Here is a 21,601-nt window from a genome sequence, read left to right on the forward strand (position 1 = left end):
GAAGATGAGCTCCTGTAAGATGCGTAGGGTGAGACTCGAATGGATTCTGGGTGGCCTGCGCGTCGGTGCGCCTGGCAAAAAGTCGCCTCGGCTGACGGACGACTTCTTCCTGCAGTCATCCATCTCCTGTACCAACCACCGAGCTACCACCCACTTCTGGGCATAGCATCTATGCCTCAGCACTGCGTCTCATAGACATCACATCCCCAGTGTTACTTCCTCCCTCATCTCGTCCTTCATGCGGCGGTAGTCAAGCAACTTGTCTTCATCTTCCCATTCGTAAGCAGTCCAGCGACCCAGCAGCAGTAGCACTTGTCGCTGCTGGCTGGCCGCAAGGATGTCGGCTGCTACCGCAAGAGGGGTGCTGTCGACGTCGAGGACGGTCTGCACCCCGCAGTGGCGTGGCAAAAGGCTAGTGAAGCCGCCGATACACCTGCCTCGAGCAGCAGACCGAGGAGGTCTGACTGTTGAGGAGATCCCTCACGCAGAGACATCTGCTGCAGGAGCCGCACGGTATCAGCGTCTTCACAGCTTTGGCTCTATCACTCCATCACCAAAGCAGAGTAACGCACTACTCGCTGCCAGTTCACAGCGCTACTTTTCAACTACAGCGTCCGGATCGCGCCGCCTTCCATCCTTCAATACCCACGCCAATACCACTGCCGAGGCCAAAAGTAGAGCTACCTCTAGATGGAACGCCCGCAACCTTCGCTATGCCGATGATGTCGGGTGGAAGACTCCGGCAGATCTCGCCAGCGGTACCTCTGCCAGCGACTGGAAGGGCAAGCAGTCTATCCTTCCCAAGTGGTTGGGGACAGATATGGATCGAGAGCTCGTACGCCGTTCCATTTTCCGCCATACCCTCACAGTAGCGTATGACTCCCTGGAGGACGTTCTTGCTCAGTTGCCCACATGTGGCGATGATGAGCGGGGACGAATCCGCCTTCAGCTGGCTAATACCATCGAAGCCGTTCTCAAATCGACGGAGCCCGCTCAAGGGCCTCATGCTGTACAGCCACCACCTGTGCTACCCGCTGATGCGACAGCCTTTCGGATCATCGCCAGGTCAATCGTGCTCGCACAGATCGAGCTACAGTCCACTGATGATGAGATTTTGAATGTCTTTCGCTCAATGAGAGAACGCTTTGGACGTCTATCGCTGCCTCAATACCATCGTATTGTGTCCAGTGCTGGCTTGAATGAGCGGAACGAGCTCATCTTGGCCTTCTTTACAGAAGCGCAACGAGACTGGGATGGCGCGACAGATGAATGGATGCTCTACGCTCGAGCCAGAGCTCTCGCCACGCTAGGAAAAGCGACTCGGGTCCTCGACTCCTACTGGAAGGAGTATGAGACATGTCGAGCAGCCCCTCCAGAGGCGTACGGCCGTCACGCTGGCGTCAGCACCGAGAGGAAGCTCCACCCTCCACGATATCTCTTCACGTCTCTCCTCCAATATCAACTAGTCTCTGCTGCCCGCTCGACAAGTGGGCAGAGTTTTGGTCGCACCAAGGAGGTGCTGAGAGCCATGAATGCATACGGCTTCGAACCCGATCAGAACGTCTACCTTTTACTGCTTGGCACTAGTCCTAGTCTGAGACTGCACTTGCCTGATCTGCTAGACTGGCTCGACAGAGAGGCTCAGCTGTACGAACCAGACCCCAAGGCGCGACCAGGCGACGTATTCCTGCAGCTCCTTGTCCGCAGAGTGGGCGACCTGGCTGTCAGAGACGTCTTGCGACTGCTGGACCTCATGGGTATCGCAAGGGCAGGATCCAAACGTCGTCATACCCCGAAGTCGACCCCTCTCTTCCCTACGCGGATGTCTTCACACGACGAGCAGCTCGGTGCCCATGCCGCGGTGGCCTACATGTATGGTCGCCTGGCTCAGCCGCAGAGAGCCTTGTTTCACTTTCAGGCCTGCTGGAAGCTTCGAGAGCATGACTACAATCACGAATGGTGTGGACGGGCGGCAGCGAGTGTCATTGTGGCTTACAATCTCGCTCAGGAGCCCCAAGCAGGAATCGATTTCGGTCTAGCTCTCATCAACCCGACCCTGGACTCAGACAGCAATGCTTCCCCTTTGCTCCCGCATACTGCGACTTATGGCGCTCTCATCCGCGCAGCGGCCACGCTGCCATCGGAAAAGGATGCTATAGAAGTGGTGCGAGTGCTCCTTTCTCTGCTCGTACAGCAAGGAGTCTCCTTCGACCGGCGCATTCGTCAAAGTCTAGCTGCACTCTTTTACACTGCCCTGGGACCAGGTGATGATGGCTTGGAAGGCATCAGACAGCTGCTTGAGAAGCTTAGTGATGTCGCGCAGTCTCTGCCCATCAGCCCCAATCTGCCATTGACTAAACCTACAGAGAGCGAGGAGATTTTGCTGAACCCTTCAGAACGGAAGCGCATCGGCATGCTCCTTATGGAGCTGAGCAAGCAGGGCTTCGAGCACCGCCTAGAATTGAGGAACTTCAAGAAGAGGACAGGAAGAGTGCTTCGCAGCCGTCGACTGATCAGACGTGCGGCAGCGGTGGCACTAGAACGAGAGAGCGCAGAATGGATTCGGAGCTATTCGGATCAGGTCTTTCCGTACGGCACAGATCCTCTCGTGGGATATCACAGAGAGACCGATCAGAATAACAGCCCAGCAGATGCGCACATCACCGCGCCATCAGGCACTCCTGATAATAGATCCTCACGCAATGGCATCGCAAGACACCACAGGCAGGAGGATGCATTCTCTTCCTCCCTTGGCGGAGAAGTGGCGGGCCCCGAAGCTGTTCAAGCAGCTGAGGACGCGGCCATGGACGTTGAAGAAGACTTCGAGGAGTCACTCTCAGCAGCCGGCTATGCTATGCGTCTGAGGGTCTTCTCGGTAGTTCGTCGCGATCATGTCGCAGCTGCACACCTATTCCGCTCCATGCATGACAACGGCGTTAAACCCAGTATGCTACATGTTGCGCCCATCGTCGAGGGTCTTTGTCTCGATGGTAGGGTGGAAGAAGCGAGATCTGTAGCTCAGAATGCTAGCAAGAAGCTCGGTGTCCTCACCACCGCCCGCATTCAATCGGCGATACTGCGTGCGCTAATCCAAGAAGGCCGCTTGAGCGAAGCGCGAGCAGAGCTCGGATCCTGGATCAAGGCGGGTGGCAGCCCCAATGATTACCTCCAGCACATCTTCGACGACGTTGAGTTCCCTCGTTTGGCCAGAGAGCAGACCTTCCGTGTTGCGCTGGCCGAGGCTCAGGCTGCTGACAAACCGCTCCACCTCGGAGAAGTCGACGATGCCTTTCGCTTCTTGATGAGGACCCAACGCTTTGTCTCTGCGCAGCGACTCGTTCTTCAAGCCGTGCAACAGACCGGTACACTGGCCGACTACAGCTTGCGTGTGGCGGTGCGCAATGCCAGCAAGTACCTACGCAAGGTGCTCCATCGCAGGGGCGTGGAGCCTGAAGCCGAGCCTGTTGAGCCTCAAAAAGACGACAATGACAGAATCTACTTGTTCACCCCACCGTCGGCGTCGGTGCTAACTCTTCCCTCTAGGCGAGACTCTTGGTCGGACGACATTGCATCTTCGACGTCCCCACTGGACCTTCCAGCCGAGAACGACGACGACTCTCTTCGCTCCGCCTTTTCCCTGAGCACGCAGCTCCGCCACCTTTTGCACATCCCATCAAACAAGGAGCTCCAACGCCAAAAGGCGGCGCGAGCCCAGTTCCGCCACGATCTTGAGACGCTGGTGATGGACATTGCCAAGGGCGTGTACTCGATTGCCGCTCTGCAGGGCAAGCAGACGCGGCTGCAGAGGCAAATGGCCAAGGAGATTCGAGAAGAGGAGGAGCAACACGTCGAAGGGCTGGAGTTTCTGCAACGGCCACCAGCAGGAGGAGCACAGCTCAGGGAACGGGCAAGGGAGAGGGCAAAGGAGAGGGAGAGGGAGAGGGAAAAGGAGGCGGCGGCGCTGCGAAGTGAGTCCGTCTCGTTTTCGCGTGCATCTCGTCGTGCCTTTTGGAAGGAGCGACGTCAGCAACAGCGGCAGGAACGGCAGGAGCGACAGCAGAGGGATGAACAGCAGAGGGCTCACCAGGAGGCAGGCATCGTCGCCGCTGGGTTGGTCTGATGGGCAATAGAGCGGTGACGTCCAAGGCAGGTCGGTCATGGCGGCCATGTAGCGGAAGAAATCTACCTGTCATAGTCAACACAGTCACGCTTCACAGCCTTTTCTAGAATACACCTCGAGCGGGCTCACATGCACAATGAGTAGGCTAGAGCAACTCGTGTGGTCTGGTGATTACGACAGTCAGACAAGAAGGAATGGTCAAAGGTAATGTTCATATTGTGCATGTGACTGTGAATGTGGTGACAAGATTGACAAAGAAGGACAGGAAGCATGTGTAGGTGCATGTGAACGTGAACGTGAATATGCGTAAGCTACAGGTATCGAGACAGGGGTATAGTGTGCCGGCCGATGGCTGGCAGAAAGGTAGTGAAAGATAACTCTGCGCACAGAGGGAGAAGGGGTCATTGAATGTATTCTAGACGCTAGTAGACGCGATTGAAGAAGGGCGAGAAGAGGTAGACTCCTCCCGAATGATAGGCAGCTGTTGGCCGTGTCCTTGAAGTCCTGGAGAGGCAATCTTCAACCCCATGCTGGTATTCGCGGCGTCATCCTCGTCAGATGAGGTATTCACCACTCTAAGCCCCGAATTCTCGACGGGCAAGACGAGGGAGTTGGGACGACTTCTCGGCCCACTGCTACTGTTCAGCCTACCAGCTCTACGGAGCGAAGTAGGCACAGGGGCAGGTGCCGGTGTGTCGCTTGCGGACATGGGTGTAGGGTCGGGGAAGGAAGCCCAGATGCGTGCCTCATCTGAGTCGTCGCTACTCTCTTGAGACGGGACCTTAGCATGTCGATCGGCGCGAGGAGGTCGAGCAGGAGCCAGTGCTGACGCCTGAGCTAGTGCCTGCGTACGGGGAGACTCCGGACCTGGCGAAGGTCGAGGCTGTACAGTCGGTGCAGGCCAGAGACGTTGAGGTTCTTCTGACGCAGTCGTGTCTGAAGGTGCTCGTCGCTCACTCCCTTCCGTGGAGAGCTGGGAGGTGAGGTTCTGGTAGGCGAGCAGCAGGTCTGCGATTGAGTCTGGTCGCGCCTTTTGCGAGCCTTCTCTCTGCAGTCGTGGCGTGGAGGCGTCCTCTGCCGAGGCGACGGGAGCTGGAGGCGGTGGTAGCATGCTGGCGTCGCCAGCTGCAGTCTGCTCTGGCGACGACCCTGATTGCTCATCAGCTGTCATACCGTGCGGGCCACTATGAGCGCCCTCTTCTACTTCTCCCTTTTCCTCCTTGCCCACTCGGCTACCAAACCAGTTCTCCCAGAAAGTCTCTTTTCCCGAGATGGGCCGAGGGCCTTTGACACGGCTTGACCTGCGCTCCTCCCCTGTCATGCGTTGAAAGAAGGAGGAGGTCGTAGAGGTCGAAGTAGTGCTGTCAGGTGTCGACTCGCCCTCTTCAATGACTCCTTCTTCCTCGGGATTTGGCGGGATATCCGCTCCCTCCTGCGGTGTGGGCGACGCCTTTGACTGGGGCTCGGTAGTGGGCTCGTCTTCAAGACCCTCTTCACGCATCGACTCTGGCTGCTCCATTGACTTGCCGCGCATCGATGGGTCAGGCGTAGCAGCGTTGGTCACCCTCAACTCAGTACCAATGCTGCAAGGGATTTCAAATGGCGAAACAGCGTGACTCCTTTCGGGGAAGACGATGGGCATGAGGGGAGGGGTGGTTTGAAGCCAGCTCACCCTAGTCTTGCGCATCGAAGAACCACGATGATGGTTCTGAGAGGAGAGAGCCATGTCTTCCTCAGTATCATAGTCTTCACCTTTCTCCCGCGGGACCTCTTGTTCTTGCAACTGCTCCTGACGGGGAGAGGTCACCGTGACCATGACAGATTGCAGGGGGTCCAACTGAGAGAAGCGAGCCATCGAGGCGTGCTTGTCCCTGTTCTGCAGAAGAACAAACCTGACTCGGTCTTGTGTATCGAGTGCCCAAAGGGGTCGCGAAGCAGAAGAGGGAGAAATGCCACCAAAGGTCCCCAGTCTCTTCTCGTCGTCATCGTCGTCCTCGAGATCCGTCGAGGCGCGTCGATGAGAGTATCTCACGGAGAGTGAAGCCCAGAGCACGGTCAGAATTCCGACCGATAGGACGACGATGTACGCCAAGGAGATGCCGAAGCCATATGCACTGAGCAATCCAGTCATTGACGTAAAGAAGAAAGGGTCTCTCGAAGTCTGTATGGGTGTGGTAGCCGTGTTGCTGGTGTTGGACGGGGCAAAGAGAATAACGACAATGATCGCAATGACCAACCTCGGAACATCTAGCAGAGCAAGTTTCCAGAGCTGACTCCATCTCCAGGCCGTCTCTGTAATCCTTTGCTGTCGAGTGGCCATCTCGTCCACCCGCTTGACCATGGTGTGAAGGGAGGGACTTCGGCAGATGAGGACCAGGCGGTGGAAATAAGAGAGGTAGGCTTCATCCGCTGACGGTCGCGCCTTCCCTCTCGCTGTCTGGGCTGTATAAGCACCGTAGAGCTTGGTTGCGTAGAGAAATAGGTGCGCCACAGAGCACACACAGTGGACTGCCGTCGCAATGGCCCATGCCGCTCGAGGAGAGTGCTGAGATCCGGAGGTATCTTCTGGGTAAAGGGCGAGCTCCACGAGGATGAAGAGGAGGTTGAAGTCGAATAGGGTGTTGATCAGGACCGGGGCGACGATTCTGTAGGGCGCAATGGCCCTTTGTGCTGCCATGAGCACTCGTGGACCGCGGCCTTGTAGAGCACTCGAGTTGTACGCCTCTTCGTCATCGGGAGAAGGGAGGGCAAGATCTCGCTCCCGATTTCTACGGCTTTGCCGAGATGTCTCTAGACGCTGAGCGGCTGTACGAAAGCTGTCCCGCTGCCTCTTAGACCTCCCGCCGAGGCTGAAGGAGGTGAAGTGAGATTGGTCCGACCATCGATTGCTGCCACGCTGTGACTTCGACCTCGAAGGAAATTCGGTCAGGCTAGGCCGTGAAGCTCGTTCGACTAGGGTTGCAGAGTGATGCGAGGGAAGATTGCGGAAGCTTCTTGCGGACGGCAACGGACCTGAAGGATAGAAGTAAGAGTCTCGATGGGCTGGTGCTGGGCTGCGTGGCGTCTCTGGTGGGAAGGGCGACAGGAGAGCTTGCGGAGAAGTGGGCTCGTGGGCGTCGACAAAGTGGAGCCCGGGGTGCGCAGGTCCATCAGCCGGTACGTGTGCGATAGTCAACCCTTCTGGGGGTATTGATAGCCGGGTCACCTCCGCCTGCCTTGGTGTCTGTGGCGACTCCTCGAGAACTTCTCCTCCCTCTTCTTCTTGCCTTGGGTAGACAATGCTAAAGCCAGGTTCTTCCCCTGCCAGAGAGCCCTCCTGAACGAGTGACCGCTCAACCTCATCCTGGTCGCTCTGTGATACAGACTGTGCCTCGATTGACCATTCAGACTGCTTGTCGGCTGCGTCTAGGTCTTCCTCTTTCTGCTCGTTCACAAGGTCATGGCTATGCCTCGGAGGCGGCAGCACATAAGCATCGGAAGACGATGTGGGCCCACGCGCCTGTTGCGAGCCGCTTGAGGGATGACTACCATTGCTGTGTGGTGTGCTACCCTCACCGCTTGCTCCAAGCGAGCGAGAAGAGGAAGAAGAGGAGGATTGTCCGTTTGCACTAAAGCTCGGTGCATGAGGCCAAGGCGATGCCTCGATTCCCGCCAGACCTGAATTGGCTCGGCGGCTGTCGCTGTTCCTCGTTGAATATGGAGGCGTAGACGTCGTAGTGAGAGGCGAGACTTGAGTATCTCGACTTCTCGGGAGTTTGCCAATCATAGTGTTCTCGTGCGTCTAGAGATGAGTGTGACGATGAGCGGTGCCTGATATGAGGTGAAGTGGTCGTCACCAAGTCTCAAGCTGATGCGTGATCCTGTCTAGTCAATGCGGAACTGAGTGGGGGTCAAGCCAGATGAAGAGGTGTCTGTCAGGGGTATGCTGTCTAGTACGACGTTCAGGAGGTATGAAGTCGTGACAGGGGTAAAGAACAAAGACAGGATGTCATCGGCGCTCAGAAGTAGAGCATTGAAAGGTCATGTTCATCGCCACTATCTTCACCGCATCTCAACTCCTAGCACCGGCGGTACACCTTGACAATTCGGCGACTGAACGCGACCCAGGCTGGTTTAGCGCGTTGACCAAAGGGGGGTTCGCCGGCATTGCTTCCTTCCCAGGGCTGGTTCTCTCACAATGCCGAAGGAGCGAATGTGGGCCCAGGTTGTGGGAACACAGCAATTGGTTGGTCAAAAGACGGGTAAGGCCACCTCGGCTACATCTTTGCACAGATTGGAAGCGGGGGTGGGCGATGACTCAGGGAGTGTGGGAGAGATGAGACAAGCGTATCTCTGTCTTGGAAGGAGCACCGCACCGCCCTGGGTCTGTCCGCTCCTCGACCTGTGCGCCTTACCCGATCTGGCAGCTGAAGAAGGGTGCAGGCGGTGCTCGCTTCTGTGGCTGCTGCACTCCACTCGTCGGACCACCGCGCCTGGCTCACGGGACGCCTCTCTCTTCTGGGCGAGCACGTTGGCGCCACCCTTGAACACAGCATCTGTTAGACTCAAGGGACAGGCTTGACGCACGCACGAATTGAAACAAGGGACCTCAAGAAGTCTTGCAAAAAGTGTGAACTCAATAATTTTGAGACATGCTATTCATAAGTTTGTGAAACAAGAAAACAAGCAATGCGAAGAAAGGTACAACGCCTACATACAAGGAGAGGAGCTAGCCATCTTTGATGCCTGCTCGGACTCAACTTCAGTTAGACAGAAGCAGTGGCGGAAGCGACGGAAGCGCCATCAGTGAGGAGGCTGTCAGCGGCCGTCGTGGCTTCTCCTGCACTGGAAGTAGCTGCTCCAGCGGCGGAAGTCATCGTAGAGGAGCCCATGTCGCTGGAGGTGCTGCTCGACATGTCGCTCGAGCTGCTGCTAGAGGCGCTGCTCGAACTAGCAGTAGCCGTGGCCGAGGGAGCAGAAGACAGAGGAACGTTGACATATCCGATAGCTGGGCCAGCCACGACCCTAGAGTCGGTGATAGGCGTGCTGTTGGAGTGAGTCAGGAGGGCATAGAACTGTCCGCCGGAGATGTCGGAAGGTACATTGACTGTCATGTTTGAGGGAAGCTCAACAAATCTAGTGCCAACGACACCGGACAAGAAGGCTACGTAGTAGGTCGTGTTGGAGCTAGAAGAGTTGGAGCTAGAGTTGCCCATCGAGACTGTGATTTCATCTCCGGCGGTGAAAGCGTTGGGCAGAGCCGCAGGGGAAGTGTCTTGCGTAACACGGTTTGTGGGTGTCAAGGTCAAGCTGGGGAAAGCAGTGAGACCCAGGTCCATAGGGCAGCTCTCGATGTAAGGCGCAGCGAGCGAGTACACCTCCGTGAAGTTGAGGGGGGTGTCGTAGGGAGCCGGGACAAAGTTGGGTGCCATAGCAATGGCATTGAGCGCAGTCTGGTGGCGAGACTCGACGGTTGTAATTGCTGCAGCGATTAGCTGGTAGGTCGCGTTGGAGATTGAAGTCAGAGCGCCAAGGTATGCCGAGATTCCAACACCTTCAAGCAGGCGTGCGGTGGCGAGGAAGCTGGGCACGTCGGTGACAGATGAGAAGTTGTATGTGCAAGGCTGCAGCGTCTCGTTGCCCAGTGCAAAGGAGAGCAAAGAAACGTCTTCGGAGAGGGAAGAGGTGTCATAGTGTCAGCTAAGTGCTTTTCGTACTAATCATGCGGCAAGGGTGCGAATCACTCACGTGCGGCTTCATCCTGACCAATACTGTAGATTTGGTCTCGGTAGCTACTGTTGACACCAGCATCCTCAAAGTCGACGGCACTCAGATTAGTGAGAGACTGGTTGTAGAAGGCAGCCTCAAGGTTCTCGAGGGTGAGGGCGTAGCGGAGGATGTCGATGTCGGAAGAACGGTTGAAAGAGCTCGAGGAGCTAGTGGAAGAGGCAGCCGACGAGGAAGCGCTGCTGGTGCCAGTGCTGGACGAGGATGATGCGGCGGCCGAGGCAGAAGACGAAGACGACGAAGACGATGCGGAGTCTGTAGTGCTCGTTGCAGAGGACGCGTCAGAAGCTGCCGATGTTGCAGCAGACGACGCTGTCGACTCCTGTCGGGGCAGGACGGGGCTTGCGGCTACGAACGAAGTGCTCACCGCGAGGGCGGCGACGAGGGCAGCTACAGAAGTGTACTTCATGATGTTGATGTGGAAGGGAAAAAAGGTACGGGACAGGTGTCAAAGATGTGCGTGGGAAGTGACAACCCTCTTATACAAGCCTTGCACCTGCCATCGGGCCATGCAACCCAATTCCGCACGTTGCCAGACTGTACGATGACCAGGCTGCCATGGCTAGGCTCGAGCGGGGCAGTGTATTTCTGACGTCGTAGCCTTGCTCAGTCTCGCACCATCCCACACTGTCTGTCGCTGTCTAGCCACTTTCCCCGAGGGCAATCCTTCCTGCTCCACAATGTCGGTGGAGCGACCTCGGGTTGGCGACTAGAGCGGAGATGCGGGATGACGCTGCTCGGGCACCGCGCAGCTGCCAGGGGGCGTCGGCGGAGTCGACACGCTCGCTCCCGCTGCCTGTCCATCCCTCGCGCGCCTTAGATTTCCACGATTGGGCGGGCCCTTGTGAGCACGATCTAGGCATCAAAGACATGACAGAGACACCACTGTGGCTTAGTAGACCTATTTGAGGCTGTGTGGGGTACTCCACTGCCCGCAAGGCTGTGTTCGTGCTGTTCATTAAGCTCAGTGGCTGCAGTAAGACTAGTCGCAGCGACACGTCGGCGTCAGGGAAGGACCGAATTCCCGCGATGGTGACGTGCATCTTTCTTTCTCCTTGACATTGTGGCGGAAAGTCGCCTTTCCGAGGATCTCAAGCAAAGTGGCTGGCAGCTCTTATTGATCTGATCTGAGCTGCTCGCCAGTCTTGCTTGTGAAGACTAGCGAAGCTGTCATCGACGAGGGTGTACGATTCAGTCAGATTTGACAGGGGACCTGCATTGCCACGTGGTTCTGGCTCGCCCCGGATCGGATCGGATTTTTTGAAGGGAAGATTGGCGCCCTTTCCGTATCCTTAAGGGTCGGCTTCGCACCTTGCGCCAGGCCGTCCACCATCGTATGATCCTCCTCCCACGCAGAGCCGCCAACATCTCACTACCCTTTCTGACATCCATAGCTAGACTCGGCCCACTTTGGCTCGTTCCTCGTCGCACTTTCTCCACCTCTTCAGCTCGTCTCGCCGGTCGTGACCTCTTCGAAGAAGCTCGGCTTGAGCTCAACTTTTACAAGAAGAGGGCAGAAATGGGTGAGAAGTACGCAGGCTGGAGCAGCGGTCAGCTCCTTGCGCGGATACAAGAGTTGGAGAGTGCTGTCGGGGAGCGACAAGTGGGAAGCTCTTCTTCCTCTTCTTCCGCTATCCCTAATGGCCATGCTAGTGAGCCTCGTCAGTCTCGCACAGCTGGGGAACCTTCAACTCTGAATGCCAGTGCAGGTCCAGCCGTGGCTGCTAGATACCTCTCTCAAGACCCTCCGCGACGTCTAGGCAAGACAGGGGGCGTCTCGGCCAAGCGCCAGGAGGGCCGGACGTTCGACGTCTCCAACCTGCCTGTGCGGAAGATTGCCCTTCGCTTCGCTTACGATGGAGCCAACTATTCCGGCCTGGCCCAGCAAGGGGACGGCATCCCTGATTCGGCTTCGTCGGCCAAGGCTACCAACACCATGCCCACTGTAGAGGCGCTCTTATGGAATGCCCTCTGTATGGCTCGGCTAGTGGACCCAGCCAAGGGTATGGCAGGTGCTGGCTGGAGCAGGTGTGGGCGGACAGACCGAGGAGTGAGCGCTGCAGGCCAGGTGGTAGCACTCTGGGTCCGGAGCAGGAAAGTGGACGAGAGGGAGATGAGACGGAAAGAGGAGGAGCGGTTAGAGGTCACAGAGGCTGCTGGTGGGATGAAATACACCAGAGTAGGGACAGCGGAGGCCGAGGAGGAAGACGAGGCAGCGCTGGCGGACCTTGCCGAGGAAGAGCGCCTCGAAGATGGTGACACCCAAGCCTCCTCTTCGAATCTCATACCTGGAGTGTCGTCCTCATCGCCCGAGCTTCCGTACATTCAGTCTCTCAACAAACTTCTTCCCGAAACAATTCGAGTCCTCGGCTGGTCTCCTGTACGGCCCTCCTTCAATGCTCGCTTCGACTGCCGCTATCGTCACTACAAGTACTTCTTCACTTCTGGACCCCCAGACCACCTCCTCCCTCCACAAGGCCAGTCAGCAAGAAGGATAGCGCCTCCGAAGATGGACATTGATGCTATGAGGGAGGCAGCTAGCTACTTTCTAGGCGAGCACGACTTTCGGAACTTCTGCAAGGTGGATGCGAGCAAGCAGATCAAGAATTTCAGGAGACGGATAGACGGAGTCTCCATCGATGAGGTCGAGTCTGGATGGCCGAGCGCTGGTTCAATAGGAGTTCTGCAATCCCAGAAAACAGGAGAAGGAGGGGAGGCAATGTACGTCCTCAACCTGCGAGGTACAGCTTTCCTCTATCATCAGGTCAGACACATCATGGTCGTTCTCCTCCTCGTCGGCGCCGGGCTAGAGAAGCCCAGCATCGTCAAGGAGCTGCTCAACATCCATAATGGTGCCTGGCAAGCGGACAAGGCGTGGCTGAGGGCTGCAGGTGTCAGAAGCTCCAGGTCGAGGGCGGTGGAGCTTCCGGGGAGCACGGCTACAGAGCCCGACGGAGCTACCGCCAACACTTCCAGTCCGCGTCTGAAGGCTCTACGACTCGCCACTGAGACCACGTCTCCTGGAGAAGAGTTGTTCTCAGAATCAGACGAGGATGCAGATCTGCTCGTGTACGACCGCAAGCCCGGCTACGAGATGGCTGCCGACCGGCCACTAGTGCTATGGGAGTGCGGTTTCCGCCCGCGTGACATTGCCTGGCGTACAGGTCCTTACGATGGGCCTCTGCCAGGCTCTGGCTCGGGCTCGGGTGGAAGCCTGGGCGGAAGCACGAGCGATCGGGTCTCCATGTCCTCAGAGCAAGTCACAGGCGAGACGGAGTTCGCCATGGGTATCAGCAATGACCTCTACCGCATCTGGAACCAACATGCCATCTCTGCTGAGCTCACTCGACACTTCTTTCTTGCTGCCGCCTCGCCCGCGGCTGCGAGCACTGGGACTAAAAGTGAAGGACGAAAGGGCCCAGTAGGTGTTCCCGCCGGCACCTTCTATCAAGACGCCCGCTGGCCAGTTCCAGGAGGAGCTCCTCGAACTCTCCCTTCTACCTCCCCATCTCCACCTCAATCTACCATCCCACCTCAATCTGCAATCCCACCTCAAGCGCAAGCGCCAGCGCACGCACGCGCCGCGCCCTCTCTCCCCTTTGGCAACGGTGTTCATCGCCCCGTGGTGCAGTGGAAGGGATTGGCCAACAGGCAACGTGAGGATACGCCTGAAGAGAAGAATGAGAGGTGGGTGAATGGAAAGGGAAAGAGGAAAGCAGAGGCAAAGGCTGTGGCAAAGGCTGAGGCAAAGGCAATTCTTGAAGCTGGAAAGGAGATGGGAATGGGGGATGGAGACGAGTGTTGAGGTTGAGGCTGAAGCTGATGGGGGTGGGAGGGGAGGGGAGAAGAGTGAGTGAGTGAATGGAGGAGAGTATGGTAGCACGATGTTCACTGTGTTGCTACTGGGATGATGTGATAAGAAATAAATTTTGGGTAGATAGACCACAGTAGCGTCCGCTCCTCTCCGCCCCGTTCCACATCATATCGCATCGCTCTATTGTGCCTCATGTAAATCTCCAGCTTCCCCTCTCCTCCTCAACCATCCTCCTTGCCAAATCCATGCCCACAATCCTCTGCAGCCGTAGTAGATCGTATCGAGAGTAGAGGGCCGTCATGCTCACGTCTGCTGGGTCTAACTCTAGCTCCTCTTCCTGTTCCTCCTCGTCGCTCTCCGCACCGGCTGCTGCTGCTGCTGCTGCTGCTCCTATTTTGCCCTTGGAGACCTTACGCTTCTTCATTGTGCTTACAGCGCCACGGCTGGCTGTAGCGGAAGCGGAAGTACCTTCATTGAGTGCCTCGACAAGGGATGTACTCTTGGCAAAGGGAAACGCCATTACTTCTCCAAAGAAGTTGGCATGTTCCGGTAGCGCATACCATACAATTGTCTGTGCTCCTCTGAGCACATATCGTCTATAGAAGTGAAACCTCTCGGTTACTAAAAGGAAACTCCTCTTGCCAGCAGCAAATTGTTGACGTGCTCGCGCAATGTCTTTCCCAGTGGAATATTCAGAGACGGCTACAAAGCTGAGTTGTTGCGCTTGCATGTGATCCTGTAATCGTACAAAGTCAAAGTACGATGGGATGAAGATGAGTGTACGACTTGAGGAAACCGCACTCTTCAACAAGTTGGGTAGAGTCTTTTGAGTAAAGTGTTGGAAACGAACTTCGTGTTCTGCAGAAGGATTGGCGCAGTCGAAGCGGAGAAAAGAGGAGCGGATCCCTTGCCTAATCTCGTCTAACACGCCGGAAGTGTCTTGCAAGGTGCGTACTTTGCCTGCGATGTTCACTAGTTGGCGAGAGTAAAGAGAGCGCATTTCTGGCGCGTCGTACGAGGAGAGTAGAATGGATTGGCGCAAGTGAGCTGCCTGCCCGTCTAGATACCACTGTTTCACCCTCGAGAAGTCCGTATCGTGGGACTGTCTGGGAATCTTGTTTAGGTGGCCCATGACGAATTGCAAGTGGTCCCAATTCTGCATGGTCATCACGTCCATCTGATCCACCACCAGCACCTCGATGGAGGAAAGGAAATCAGAATCGCGATCCTTTTCAATGGCCAGACGCAGTGCAAGGGGACTAGCGACGATAAAGTCGCTTTCGTAAAAGGCGCTGAAGAGCTTGAGACTCTTCCGGGTGAGCTTGACGCCCAGTTGGAAATTGTCGTCGATGTTGCCGCGGAAGGTGTCGAGGTGATCGAGAGGGTATCGTTGAGACGCCTCGGGAAGGGTCAATTTATCCACGGCTCCTTCGGGGAGGTTGTACTCCTTTGATAGTCTTGATTTGTTTTCCACTTGCGGGCAGCCAGACAGAGACTCGAGGAGGTGTACCCATTCTAGCGCAGTATTACGCATGGGGGCCAGAATGAGCACCTTGGGCCGAGTGAAACCTTGGTCGCGCGGCGCTTCCACGTCTTCTGCTCCTGCTGTGCCACTACCACGTCCAGCAGCCTGAGCAGCATGGGCCAGCTTCTCGTTGTTTTTCAAGATCCTTCGCCTGGTCTTGGTCACATGACTGACGGCATGGCACACGATTGCTTCACGAGCATCGACCTTCGCCGCTAGCGAGAGGTTGGAATGATAGACGTCCGAGTAGGAGGAGAGGAGGGGGAGGAGCTCCTGCTGAAGGGGTGTAGGTGGGTTGCGAGATCCACCACGATACTGCTGCCAGCTTGCTACAGCATTGGCATGGGGACTGCCTGCAGCTGAGATCTGGTCCGAGCTAATCCCTTTGAGCTTGCTCCTGACGAGCTTGCCCAACTCTGCAGAGGCGCTCTGCACCGCCTGTTCCCATTCTAGCGCATCGGGCTTGACATTGGACAAGAGCGCAGCATGGGATCCTTGGCCTTCGGATGCAAAGTGGGCATTAAAGGCGTCGAGGGCAAGCGGTCTGCCTTCACCGCTACCCGTGGGGACGTTGCCTTCTCCTTCCACCTCGTCATCGGAATCGGCGGCGGTAGCGATGAGAGAGGAAGAGGCAGCTGGACGTGTGCGCAGAGGTGCAGACAAGGACGAAGTTGAGGCAGAGGCAGAGGTAGAGGGAGCGCTGCCATTGAGTTGAGCAGCTTCAGCCTTTGCTACGAGTGCCATGGCAGCTCTGGTCTTGTCATTGACTTGATCGAAGTTGTTGGCAGAGGGAGCACCGGGCGCAGTGCCATCATCCTTCCTCTTTCCTCCCAGAGGTGCGCGGACATAGAGTGGCCCGCTACGCTTCCTCTTGCCAGGCTTTGTGGCGGATACGTTGAGCAGAGTGAGTAGCTTTGTGGTAGCGGCCGAGTCGCCTTGACCATCTTCGGCGAGGGTGGAGCTGGTCATGGCCGGTGGTTGGCGCAAGGAGGAGACGAGGGCTGCTGCTTCCTCTCAGTGGAAATTCTTGTCTCTCCTTGGCTTTCCGGCGAGGCGCAGGGCGCACTGCCGCGGCCCCACTCCCCTCTTGGCCCCGGCACTGGCCTTGTTTGCACAGCACACCACGACGCTCACGGCGGCAACCAACGTCGATGCTTCCTTCTGCCGTTGCATCTAGGGCAGAGAGGACATGTCGAGATGCATGGTGCCGGATAAATGTACACTCTTCCCGTGGCGTGCTGGGCGGCTGACCACCAGTGCTTCTGTGTGATCACATGCGCCGGCCTGTGGCTCCGTGTGCAGCGAACGAAAGCGGACGTGAAGAAGGGTTGGATGTACCATACTCTCAAGGGACGACGAGAAGAACATCGGGACTTCCATGGTGTGTTGTAGCTGCCCCGAAGCTTGTATTCTGCAGCTCTCAATGCACCTCGCCCGGCACCTGCGGGAAAGCCGAGGGGTGAGGCCAGGCGTCAGGCGCACGCACGCATGCACACACACACGCACACACACACACAAGCACACACCCAGCCAGGCGGCTGCACTGCTCTGCAACCCCCGCGGCTGTAGGTTGAGGCACCCTCTCCCGCGGGCGGGAAGGCAGTGCGCCTGACTCTGACCATCACCTCAGGCTCAACCTCACACACACACACACACCCTGCTGACTTTTTGATTCGCACCTTGGTCTCGACTTGTTCATCTTCTTCGTACCGACGATCTTGTCAAGGACTTGGTCAACTTCAGGTCATCCAACATTGCCATTCACTCATCTATCCACCTCCATTCTTGACAACCACAACCCCACACTCGCTACATCCCAAACACACACCAAGACGGACTCACCTCCCACAGCCCCACGGCCCCTTCAGGCAGAACCAGGGCCACATAGGTCGTCGCCCTCGACCACACTCATCTTCCCCTTCTTGTCTCCCTCGCCCCCCCTTTTTGACGACCTGCCATGACTGCACCACCACGCTTGCCTTCGCTGGATCAGCACATGGCTTCCCTGGCCACAGATTCACCCGAACCAGCTAGGCATTACAACAATGGTCACAATGGTCTCTCCGAACCATCCACCTCTACCCCCGAGGCCCCTCCTCGAGAAGAGACCAGGTCAAGCTCTGTCCCAAGACCACAACGTCCCGCTATAGCACCCACTCGCTCCCGCACACGGAGCACCTCGTCCAGCAACTTCCTACACCGTCTCACATCCAGGAACAGCGTCATCAGCGTAGACTCACCCAGTATCGCAGAGTCGGATGGCTCAGGTTTATCCGGAAAGCCCGATCGGGATGCCCTGTCCAAGCCAAGGGGAAAGTACAAGAGTGGGATCAACTGGGACAGCGCCATTCTTCTCCCTAGTCACGATTCTCAGGCCTATCTGGACCAAGCATCGCCCACTCAATCTCCTGCAGAAGAGATGTCTTCACCCCTCGATGATGAAGAGGCTCGGCAGAGGCTCGCTGCTGGATCAACTTCTGCAGCCAGGGACTACTACCGCGGACTCGGCACTTCTGCAATGGTGTTCCCTGCACAGCAACGCGCACTGATAGAGGCTTCGATGAGAGCTGCAGTGTCAAACAGAGGTGCTGCTGCTGCTGGCACCTCTCGACATGTCTCTGGCGGAGGTCACACAAATGGACAGATGGGCGTCAATGGTTACGGAAATCGCCCCTCCCAAACCCCTTCACCGCAAATGTCCTTTAGGACTAGCCCTCCGCCGGGTCCCTCCCACGCCAGTACATCCGCTCCCATGTCAGGGTCGCGGTCGCAGGGCCTGGTCCCTCCCATGTCTCGCGGCGGTACATCGCCGCACTCTCTCGCCTCTTCTTCGGACGAGAGAGTCTCGGGACCTCGGACGGCTTCGGCTACCCCTCCGCCTTCCCAGAGGGGCGGTGAGAGGCTGACGCCCATTTCTACGACGCACGACGAAGAAGAAGCTGGCCCTGTCAGCAAGAGCCCTGCACCTAGTGTCAAGAGCGGAAAGCAGCGACGAGGATTCTTGGGCATTGGGAGCAAGTCGACAGACAAGGTGTACAAGGCTGGCAAGAATGGCCGCGCAGGCTCAGAGTCATCCCCTCAGCTCGCAAGTAGCGAAGACGGACCGCCAAGAAGGCGCTTCCCCAATACGAGGGAGTTGGATGTTGTTGCTTCTGAGCTGGCAAACGAAGCGGCCATCGAGGCATATGGTATGCCGACCTTTGGTCCTCACGGTTCATGGGGTCCTAGTGGCTCGGGCTCTCGCACACCAGTCGACAGGCGCGGTTCTGGTCCGGGAAGCAACAATGCAGGCATTGCACCAGGAGCCTTCAACTATGTTGGGTCCCCTTACTCTTCCCCCAGCTCGAACAGCTCGCACAGCAACGGCAATGGCTTCCAGCCCTTTATGCCGCCTTTTGCCAGACCGGATGGCCATGCATCTCCTACCTCTTCCATTCACACCAGCCCCATCTCCAGCACAGCTCACGAGTTGGCGCCATCTTCCCGACCTGCCTTCTCGCCTAAACCTTCGGCACTGAGCAGCATCTCGGCCACGCAGAATGATGGTCTGCACAATGTGCCGAGGGAGATGTTCATCGGCATCGGCGACAATGCGTTCCCAATTGTGCCTTCCTCTGCCATGACCGACTCCTATGCCGGATCAGACGCTAGTGGCTTCCAGTCGGGGTCTGGCACGCCGCGGCGCCCTACCACGGGGCCCGGCGCGGCTATCAGTGTAGGAAGTGCTCTTGGCCCTCCGTCGGGTGGTTCGCGCAAGGGGAGTGTCCTGAGCATGAGCATGCACGACCCGCAAGCCGAGACGCAGGGATTGACCAAACAGGTCAAGTCGGGAAAGAGTACGCCTTGGGGAAGCAGAGCACCCAGTAGGAGCGTCACGCCCAAGACGTCGGCAAAGAACCTGAGCGAGCTAGCAAAAGCACAAACTGCTCAGCTGCAGGCTCGACTTTCGAATCTGACTGGAGTCAATGGCGGTAGCAGCAGCAGTAGCAGCAGTACTGGGTTGAACGGCGGCGGGTTCCTGGGTCGAAAAATCAGCCCGGAGCAGGTGCGAGCAGCTCTCCCTACGCCCGTGGTAGAGGAGTCAGCCATACCTTTTCGGACGCCCGTGGGGGAAGAGGTTCCGGGGTATCCTCAGCCTGCCGAAGCCCTGCCCAGTGCGGCGACTAATGCTGCTCCCGTCGGACGTTCAACGTCCTCCTCCTCCATGCACTCCAAGACGAGCAAGAAGGACAAGCGCAGGTCCTTTTTCACCCAGTTCGGAAACAGCAAGGGAGCATCCGACTTGCCCATCAGCGGTAGCGTTGCAGGCATAGCCAATGGCAGTAGCAGGAGCAAGAGTAATGGTCTAGCGACACGGAGCAGTAGCAACAGTCTAGCCGCCCCTGGTATGCCCCCCTCGCTCCCCTCGAAGACGACGCTCAGACGTCGTGAACCTGACGCTGCCGGCGGTCCACATGCCAATGGCTCACAATCAGCCTCGGCCTCGGCCTCTCCCGATAGCCCTAACCCCAACGGCACCGGCAAGGGTAGCGGCACTGGCTCTCGCACCACCTCGTGGAATTTCCTGGGACGAGCCTCTTCGCCTAGCGCGGGAGGGCGTGCGCTCAACGGTCCCAATAGGAAAGCGAGTGGAGAGATGAGGAGTGCAAGCGCAGCTGGCGGAAATGGAGCTGGAGGTGGTGCCGCAGGTGCTGGAGGCATGGCAGGAGGGGTAGGAGGAGGAATGAAAAGATTGATGAACATGTTTGGCTCTTCGGCTGGTGGAGCTGGAGGGAGAAAGAGTACAGAGGTTTCCAGGGCAGGGACGCCTGTTAGGGCTGCTATCTGAGCGGCTGGTCTGCCGAGGGCGCAGCGAGGGCGGGGCGCACTTTGGTGGTAGTAGCAGAGACCTCCATGCTCGCACGACCAACCCACACACAAAACCACACAGACATGCAAACACACACATGCACACAAATGCAACACTTGCTACGAAGAAGAAGAAGAAGAAATCAAATCATGACAGAACTTCAGCAATGAAGAACGACTCAATGAACACGACGAACCAATGAACAAATCAACAATGGACAATGGACAAATCAACTTTGCATACCCCCCTCTCTCCTCTTTATCCCCCCCTTCCCATCTTGCCTTTTTTTTTCTTCACCCCCTTGCTCCCTCTTCCTCAGTATTATTACTACCTGCCTACCTGCCTGCCTGCCTTGCTTTGCTTTGCTTTGCTTTTGCTCTTCTTCGTCTTGCGTCTTGTGGTCTTGGGTTCTTCTGATCTTCTCGCATGTGCAGATCCGGATCCCACTTCTGCTCCCATATCCATACTCAGCCAGCCAGCCAGCCAGCTAGGGAATAATCGATCGATCGATCGATCTTGTTCCTTCAGTCAGTCGTCCATCAATCAGTCAATCAGTCAATCAGTCAGTCAGTCACTATATTCCACAAGAGGAGCGATGTATAACTCGTGAACGTCCCCGACCATGCAGTCCAGAGGGCAATTGTAAGGATGGGAAATAGAGGCCGGGATCTGGATCTGGATCTGGATGCTGGATGCTGGGATGCTGCTGATGATGATGATGATGATGATAATGGTAAGCGTACTCAGAATGAGAAATCGTGGGAGACGGCCTTCCCTATGCCTTTCTCCTTTTGTCCTTTTGTCCTTTTCCTTTTCCTTGTGCTCTTGCTCTTGATCTTGATCCTATACTTCTCACGCACACGGCACACGCACACGGCACACGGCACACGGCACACGCACACGGCACACGAAGTCCTTGGTGAATCTCATTGATTTCACCGGCGCTCGCGCTCGCGCTTGCGCTTGCGCTTGTGTCTCTCCTGCTCATCCATGCTCAGCGAAGGAGGAGGAGGAGGTTGGACAGCGTCTGCTTGCTTGCTGCTTGCCGGACGCACGCACGCACACCTCCTACACGCCCGTAAGCCGGTGAGAAGTGCTCTTCCCTCGCCTTTCCCCGTCCTCGCGGGGGAGGGGAAGGAAGGGGAGGGGATGACGTATTAGGTGCGTGCTTCCCATCAGCCACACACGCCATGCACGCAAGCACGCACGCACGCGCCACAAGACGCAAGAGCGGACGCCCCCGCTCGCACGCTTCTGGGGGAGCCTAGCCTTGCACTACTGCTGGCTTGGGTTGCACTGCCCTGCCCTGCCTCGTCTTACCAGAAGCAGGAAGCAGAGGCACAAGGCACGAGGGCAGGACGGCACTCCACCAGTCGATGCAAATTAGACTTGCTAGCTGGCTGGCTGGCTGGAAGGGAGGGAGGGAATTCATGAGAGAGTCTCTCGGCAAGAGGGCGGAGCGTGGAGTGTGGATGTGGACATGTGGGAGTGAGAGTGTGAGCCTTCTTCTATCTCTGGAACTTGCTC

At 57.1% G+C, this 21,601-nt stretch overlaps 7 protein-coding genes across 7 annotated transcripts; 4 read left to right on the forward strand and 3 right to left on the reverse strand.

Moving 5' to 3' along the window:
- Positions 1–125: 125 nt before the first annotated feature.
- Positions 126–4,325, forward strand: BCV69DRAFT_284039 (hypothetical protein). Its single transcript, XM_025492904.1, has one exon. It carries the CDS (start codon positions 338–340, stop codon positions 4,118–4,120), a length of 3,783 nt encoding a protein of 1,260 aa, XP_025346566.1. The 5' UTR covers positions 126–337; the 3' UTR covers positions 4,121–4,325.
- Positions 4,326–4,535: 210 nt separating this feature from the next.
- Positions 4,536–7,886, reverse strand: BCV69DRAFT_278155 (hypothetical protein; the record flags this gene model as incomplete). The annotated part of the gene is made up of 1 exon (XM_025491194.1): positions 4,536–7,886. The coding sequence occupies one exon, from the start codon at positions 7,884–7,886 to the stop codon at positions 4,536–4,538; it is 3,351 nt and encodes a 1,116-aa protein (XP_025346567.1).
- Positions 7,887–9,105: 1,219 nt separating this feature from the next.
- On the reverse strand, positions 9,106–10,479 carry BCV69DRAFT_261525 (hypothetical protein; the record flags this gene model as incomplete). The annotated part of the gene is made up of 3 exons (XM_025490702.1): positions 9,848–10,479; positions 9,387–9,767; positions 9,106–9,320 (listed from the first exon to the last, which is right to left on the reverse strand). Coding segments are annotated over exons 1-3 (1,044 nt in total), but the record flags the coding sequence as incomplete, so codon positions are not given.
- A 569-nt stretch (positions 10,480–11,048) lies between these two features.
- On the forward strand, positions 11,049–13,948 carry BCV69DRAFT_284042 (pseudouridine synthase). The gene has a single exon (XM_025492905.1). It carries the CDS (start codon positions 11,223–11,225, stop codon positions 13,689–13,691), a length of 2,469 nt encoding a protein of 822 aa, XP_025346569.1. The 5' UTR covers positions 11,049–11,222; the 3' UTR covers positions 13,692–13,948.
- BCV69DRAFT_284043 (DUF1253-domain-containing protein) lies at positions 13,789–16,390 on the reverse strand. Its single transcript, XM_025492906.1, has one exon. It carries the CDS (start codon positions 16,192–16,194, stop codon positions 13,891–13,893), a length of 2,304 nt encoding a protein of 767 aa, XP_025346570.1. The 5' UTR covers positions 16,195–16,390; the 3' UTR covers positions 13,789–13,890.
- Positions 16,391–16,849: 459 nt separating this feature from the next.
- BCV69DRAFT_38303 (hypothetical protein) lies at positions 16,850–20,174 on the forward strand. The gene has a single exon (XM_025495238.1). The coding sequence runs from the start codon at positions 17,183–17,185 to the stop codon at positions 20,051–20,053; it is 2,871 nt and encodes a 956-aa protein (XP_025346571.1). The 5' UTR covers positions 16,850–17,182; the 3' UTR covers positions 20,054–20,174.
- On the forward strand, positions 20,175–20,876 carry BCV69DRAFT_38214 (hypothetical protein). The gene has a single exon (XM_025495237.1). The coding sequence runs from the start codon at positions 20,295–20,297 to the stop codon at positions 20,682–20,684; it is 390 nt and encodes a 129-aa protein (XP_025346572.1). The 5' UTR covers positions 20,175–20,294; the 3' UTR covers positions 20,685–20,876.
- The last annotated feature ends 725 nt before the right edge of the window (positions 20,877–21,601 follow it).

Source organism: Pseudomicrostroma glucosiphilum (genome assembly GCF_003144135.1).
Source record: "Pseudomicrostroma glucosiphilum strain MCA 4718 unplaced genomic scaffold BCV69scaffold_11, whole genome shotgun sequence".
Taxonomy (NCBI): Eukaryota; Fungi; Basidiomycota; class Exobasidiomycetes; order Microstromatales; family Microstromataceae; genus Microstroma; species Microstroma glucosiphilum.